The sequence below is a fragment of the Neltuma alba genome, unplaced genomic scaffold (assembly GCF_004799145.2).
Source record: "Neltuma alba isolate B1F8T4 unplaced genomic scaffold, ASM479914v2 tig00011065_pilon, whole genome shotgun sequence".
NCBI lineage: Eukaryota > Viridiplantae > Streptophyta > Magnoliopsida > Fabales > Fabaceae > Neltuma > Neltuma alba.
This window is the reverse complement of record NW_021635808.1, coordinates 350,730-357,979: the sequence shown is the minus strand read 5'-3', so window position 1 is coordinate 357,979 and position 7,250 is coordinate 350,730. Positions and strand designations below refer to the sequence as shown.

The 7,250-nt window shown below is 37.1% G+C and overlaps 1 protein-coding gene across 1 annotated transcript; it reads left to right on the top strand.

Annotated features, from left to right (window-relative positions):
* Positions 1 to 798: 798 nt before the first annotated feature.
* On the top strand, positions 799 to 1,452 carry LOC114761006 (uncharacterized). Its single transcript, XM_028950318.1, has one exon. It carries the CDS (start codon positions 799 to 801, stop codon positions 1,450 to 1,452), a length of 654 nt encoding a protein of 217 aa, XP_028806151.1.
* Positions 1,453 to 7,250: the final 5,798 nt, after the last annotated feature.

Here is a 7,250-nt window from a genome sequence, read left to right as displayed (position 1 = left end):
TGTGTCACGCAGAGAGGAAAAGAGAGAGAATAAGAGGAGGCTAGAAAATTCAACAAATAAGATGAGAAAGGAATGCACTTATACATAGCGACGATATTTTAAAATTTTTTTTATTAACATATTCTAGATACTAAAAAATATATTTATTTCTCCCTTTTAAATTGTCAATCTCATAATTAATGCAATATCTTTAATAATTAAATTCTAATTTAATTTATATCTTAATTAGAAAAAATCCTAGTTAAAATAACCTCATGACCATCCAGGGCGAATTGGAAATCTAGCACTATGCACAAGAGTTGTATTCCTCCACACGTCATGAGTCCGGTTCAGAATCTCTTCTCTTTTCTTTTTATCTTTTTTCCTCCTCTTTTTTTTTTCTAACCATTAAATTAACATATTTGAATGGTTGATATTTTAATTTTTATAACTATTTATTAAAAAATTTAAAAATATTTAGCGCATTTGCAAACCATTAGACTTAAATTTTAATAGAGTTTGTAATTTATTATTTATAATTTAATATTTTAAATAATAATTTTAAAAATGTTAGAGAAAATAGATAAATGCTTATAATTATCTATAGTAATAGAATGATTGTATATTATAATATCTAGGAATATCCTCTCTCCCACTTAATACGATGCTATTCTGTTTTTGTAACAATATGCTGTTATTATATTGCTCTATATAATACAACAGGCAAGTGCTAGTTAACGCATATGTGCCTATTAATCAATTCATTGATTTTCCCTAGATTTTAAGTTGGTACCAGAGCCATCTTTTTGCCGTCTTCTAATGTCGACTTCCTCTGTCAACTCTAGTTCTGATGGAGCTGATTCACCCGCTGCCGCAAAGACTTATTCTCTCTTTTATTCTTCTAGTCAGACCACTTCGATCAAGTTGGACCGAAGCAATTTCTTGGTCTGGGAATCCGTTGTCCTCCCCTTGATTGAAGGCAACCGATTACAGTCTCATATTGACAGTTCAAGCCGTGCTCCTCCACGCTTTGTCCCTGGAACTGATGGGCCGACGTCAAACCCCGAATATGAAGAATGGTTTGCTGTCGATAGGCTCCTCGTTGGTTGGCTTAGAAATACTATGACACAAGATGTGGGAGCGCAGTTACTTCACTGCAAAACAGCATTAACCCTCTGGAACGAAGCTCGAACGCTCACATGTGCAGCCACCAAAGCTCGAGTAATGGTGTTCAAGTCGGAACTCCAACAAACCAGAAAGAACAGGATGAAGATGGCAGAATACTTAGCCAAAATGAAGAGTATCTCGGATCAGCTTGCATTAGCCGGTGCACCAATCTCAAACGATGATCTGATTTTGCAAACCTTGAATGGCCTAGATGCTGATTACAACCCAAGTGTTGTGAATCTCATCGACAAGGATCGCCTCACCTGGGTTGAAGCTCAGGCTTCACTTCTTGCCTTTGAAAGCTGATTGGACCAAGTCAACCAATTTGCCTCACTCAGTTTACAGCCTACGGCCAACTTTGCTCGTGGGGACTCTACCACTACCCGTCGACCACCTGCACCAGGCCATCAACCTTCTGAACGAGGTACCTGGCATGGACGAGGTCGCCGCTCTCGTGGCCGTCACTGAGGCAATAGCGGAGGTGGCTGGCCTTACTGTTATTTGTGTGAACGATTCGGTCATACCCTTGCCAACTGCTACAATCGCTATGATCGCAATTTCCATCCTCCTTTGTCATATGGTCGGTCCAACAACAATTTCTCTAGTCTCTCTCCTCCAAGCTATTCGCCTCAAGCATTTTATGCAGATTCCAACACTGTGGCAGACCCTGACTGGTATATGGATAGTGGGGCAACTCACCATGTGGCATCAACTCCAGAACAACTCGATCATATGAATTCAGTTGGTAAACCTCAACATCTTCTTACATTTACAGGAACCAAGACACCCATACTTGGTACAGGTTCTGCGTCACTCTCATGTTCACAATCTACTCTTAAACTTAATAATGTTCTCTTAGTTCCAAATGCTACTAAGAACCTACTTAGTGTCCACAGGCTCATTGAGGACAATGAAGTAGCTGTTACCTTTACTAATGCTGGTTGTACTGTAAAGGACAAGGTGACAGGACGAGTTGTGATGCAAAGACCACCAAGGCAAGGGTTGTATCCAATGACCAATGATGGGAGACGGACTAGAGTACCTCAAGTTCATATGGCATTCACTGGTGATGCAGAATCTGATTTTCTTCAATGGCATTTCAAATTAGGTCATCCTAGCAATAAAGTATTACGACAAGTGTTGAATAGTTGTAACGTGAACGTTGCGATTAATGACAATTTTGTTTGTGAGGCTTGCCAATATGGCAAATCAAAGTTATTATCTTTTCCTTAGTCCATGTCATATGCTTCTTCTCCTCTAGAACTCATTCATACATATTTGTGGGGTCCTGCTTCGATCCAATCAGTCAATAAGCCTCTTTACAATATACATTTCATTGATGATTTCAATCGGTATACTTGGCTATATCCGTTGAAACACAAAGGCGAAGCTGTAAATACTTTTCAACTTTTTAAAACATATGTGGAGAATCAATGTAACAGTAAAATTAAAGCTATACAGTGCGATAATGGAACCGAGTATAAACCGTTTGTTCCTATTCTACAAGCAGCAGGTATTCAAATATGGCTCACATGTCCTTATACATCTCCGCAGAATGGACGAGCTGAAATAAAACGAAATGGGACCAACTCTGCTCGTTCAATCAAAAGTACCACTCACTTACTGGGTTGAAGCCTTCCAAACAGCTGTCTATCTCATTAATCGTCTTCCCACACCAGTGCTACAAGGCCGAACACCATTGTTTCAACTCTATAGAAAGGAACCTGAGTATGAAGCTCTGCAACCTTTTGGATGTGCTTGTTACCCATGTCTCAAACCATACAACGAGCACAAATTTCAATTTCATTCTCAAAAATGTGTGTTCCTTGGACCAGCTCCACAACACAAAGGGTTCAATTGTTTAAACACAACTGGTAGGATTTATGTTTCCAAACATGTGATATTCCACGGCTCTGTTTTTCCATTTGACACATGCTTTCTGAATAGACGGAGTTCAATTCGTGATGCGATCTCAGATATTCCCATCCAGATCACATCATCATAGCAGCATGAATGCCCAAAGCCATCTCCACTGAGTAATAAAATAGCAGTCTCAACCGAGCCCATCTCTCCTGTGTAGTCTTCATCTCCACATATTGGGCCAGGTGTAAGCCCAACACGTTGTGACCAGCCTAGCACTCTGGAATCCCAGTCACCAGATACTGCAGAGATCCAAACTCAGGGCCCTGGTCTTGGTCCAGTTCAAGAGCCAACAAATCGCCACCCAATGATAACACGGGCCAAATCCGGTATCTCTAAGCCCATGTATCCCTTCATAGGTTTGCTTGCATCTGAAAGCTCTCAGCTTCTCACTCAAGCGATTGAACCCAGGACTGTCACTGAAGCACTCTCTATTCCACATTGGAAGCAAGCCTTGAAAGAGGAGTTCGATGCTCTCTAATGGAACCGTACATGGGTCCTAGTGCCCTACCACAATGCTCAAAAAGTTGTTGACTGTAGATGGGTGTTCAAAATGTAGTTTAAGGCTGATGGATCGATTCTTAAACCCAAGGCAAGACTGGTCACAAAGGGTTTCCAACAAGCTTCGGGTGTTGATTATGGAGAAACATTTAGTCCTGTAATTAAGCAGAGTACAATTCGAGTGGTATTAACTATTGCTGTCACCTTTGGATGGCAAGTACATCAGTTAGATGTCAACAATGCCTTCTTGAACGGTTTCCTTCAGGAAGAGGTGTTCATGCGTCAGCCAGAGGGATTCCAAGGACCTAATCATGTATGCAAGCTCGTCAAGGCTCTCTATGGTCTTAAGCAGGCGCCTCGTGCCTGGTTTCATCGCCTACGACATACCTTGAATTTTCTTGTAATAATGAAGTTCAAGAATACGTTAATCATCACCCTGAGTTTGTTTGGCTTTTACAGGAAATAGCGACAGAACCTCAAGAATGGTCACTATCGTGGCCGTGGTGATTGGTGCCCTCACCACACTTTACTGATATTACTTCTGTTTGGAATCAGACAACAACAGCTACTGGATTAGGAATGTGTTCTCAATAAAATTACTTGAATACTTAATTATTATTTGTAGTTTTGGTCATTTCTTGGGGTTTTGCTTTTTCTCTGAATCTTTTTTTGTAACCACAGTAGTATTCCGCTTCCACAAGTGAGGATTATTTGATCATTTTTTGAAGATGTCTTTTTCTTTGGTTGAAATAAATGGAGATCAATTTGGATTGGACTTCTACCACTTCATTTATGTTGGATATATAGGTTGGATGGAAATGAGAAAATATATTTATATATATTATATTAGTTTTGTAAGAGCATACGCCAAAACAAGGAAATAATTTACATTCCTTGTGGTGTTTTTTAACCCTTATCATTAATCCAAAAAATATATAAGAGGGTAGAAGAGTGCAAGAAAATTGAAAATTTGCGATGAAATATGTTTCACTGTAAAGTCGATTGCAAATCTATCACAAAAATTGTGCGACAAATTTTATAACGGAAAATTTACAAATTTATCATAAAAGTTTGCAATGGCTCCACTGTGATGGACCAATCTATGGCAAATTAATTTGCCACAAATTTTTCTTGATTTGCGTCATAAATTACCATCACAAATTTCATTTTTAATTCTTGCCATATGAAAGATAAGGTAATCAGTGGAAAGTGGTGAAAGTGGTGAAAGTGATGAACATACTTTCATTATCTTTCTCCCCCATCATTTCATCGAAATTTGAGAAATTGTTAGGGTATGATTTGTAAACGGGGGTATATAACGCTTAGGTCGTATATAAAAAGAATTGATTTAATGATATTTAGGGAAAAATTTTCTAAAAATAATTAAAAATGTCAACTTTAAGTAGTCACAAATATTGAAATCTTGTTTGCAAATTAAATAAAATATTTAAGTCAAACAGATCACTTTTGGTGATTTTTAGAACTAAGAATCCTAATAAATTTACAATTACTTATATCAGTAATTATAACTTACAACACAATGTTTTAGTACATGATTATTTTTAAATTGAAATTTTAGATCGTTCTCCTTTTATAATTTATATTGCCCGGGAAGGATGTACAAATATTCAAAGAAAAGCCAGTGAGGTTTTAATGTACTCCTTTCTAATCACAAACATAAGCCACTTCTACAAAAATTAGTTAGGTCAACAATATAAATAACTTAATTTAAAATATAAGCTAAACTTTATTTGAGGGGTTTGATTTTTTTTATAAGAAAACATTTAGTATTTTCTCAATTTTATCCCCCATATATTTTCTTTTCTCTTTGATTTATTTATTGCATCTCTTACTTATTATTTTCATTAATCAGGGCATATTTGAGGAAAAAATACATGTCTTGCCTATTTATATTTCTAAACTAATTTTAGCTAATTTCTTGATAAACGTAAATAGATAAGTGTAACATCCCGAATTTTCTGACTCACGATGAGTAGAAAAGAGAAAGTTCATTAAATTTATTTAATAGCTCAATCAGAATTGGGGAAAATTATGGAATATTGATTTTTCAAGGTTTAGAAATATTTTGAAAAAGTTCATTCCCCAAAAACTGTCTTAAATGATTTTAAAGCTATTTTCATAGCAAAATGGGTTATTTTCTTAGAAAATACTTAGAGGTTTCTAATTAACTAGAAAATTTTAGGGAAATTATCTTATGAGGTAGAGAATTTATTTGAGGCATAAAATCCTTAAAATGGGTTAAGGATTAATTTCTGGATTTAAGGGCTATTTTCTTCCACAATTCAAGAAAAATAGGTAGGAGATGATTTTTGACCCGAACTTTTTATGGACATTATTTCATGGGTCAAAGAAGCTAATGGATAAGAAAGATCCATATAAAACATGATGGAAATAGAGAAAGGGATGAAATTGGAACAAGGGGAGGAAATGAAGGGGCATAGCGGTCATTGAGCTACACCGTTTCCCTCTCACGTGCCACTGCCCTTTTAACCATCAGATCAGTTATCCACCTCCTTCAATTCATTTTTGCTTTCCGTAGAGAATAGAGAGAGAGCGCGAGGAGAGTTAAGAGACACAGAGACGGCGATGGAGGAGGACGAAGGCAAAGGTCGTGATCGGAGGTGCTTGGGTCACATGCAAACCGATTAACTTTGCAATGTGAACCTCCTGATCAATCTTCCGTCTTTTTCTTTTCTGTTTTCAGTGTATTCTAGCTGCAATGGAGGAGAGACAGAGTTGGGGTAGTGAGAGAAAGTGAAGAAACGAACAGGAGGACCGATGGGTTCGTGTCCTATAGCTAGATTGAGGTGTTTGATGCTGGGTTTTGAGCTTGCATGTTGCTGTTGTCTCTGTTTCCTGAATTACCGAACAGGGATGGGTTATGGTCACTGGTTTGAGATGAGAATGGGTTGATGATTATAGAGTATGGTTAATGGCTTGCATGTGAATTCCTTGCTCTGTTTTGTGTCGGCTGAAAGCAGGGGTGATAGTCGCTGGTTTAGGATGATAATGAGTTAAGTTAATGGAGTGATTATATTGTATCGCATGTTGCTTATCTCCTCTGCATGTTAAATTCGAATCATTACTGTTGTTGTTTTTTCTTTGGGTGGCGTCAGGTTCTAGGGGAATTAAATGGAAAATTTCAATATACATATAAATATATATATGTATATATGAGATCGTGTGTGAAATGGGTTTGCGAAGTGATGATTTTCGAACCTAAGCTCTGTTTTAATTAAGTAGTATGGAGCTCCCTGTTTTGGCTGTATAGTGTTGGGTTTATGGTAACAAAAGTGAGGGAAGTTTAGATATTATGCACAAGAGCTTCAGATGGTTCTTTGTGTGTGTGTACCCACATATAACCATGCTTGCTATTCGAATTGAGATTTGTTGATGTTGGGGAAGTGTATGAGTGGTTTCGATTTATAGGACCAGAAAGAGCAAAACATGTTTTAGATAAATGTGATACATATATATAATTATGTATATGTGCGTCTCGGTCATGTTTGTAGGAACTGAATTTTTATAGTTAAATGGTTTTGGAATATGGAAGTAGAAAAATTTTAGTTTGAGGAAAATTTCCAGATTTGAAGTAGAAGCATTCAAAAGTTGACTTTGATATTGGCGTACGTATGAAATAATTTTCAGAATTAAGGAGAAGG

Excerpts from the sequence above, each read along its gene's own strand:
- LOC114761006 (XM_028950318.1), top strand. The coding sequence starts at position 799 with ATGTCGACTTCCTCTGTCAACTCTAGTTCTGATGGAGCTGATTCACCC.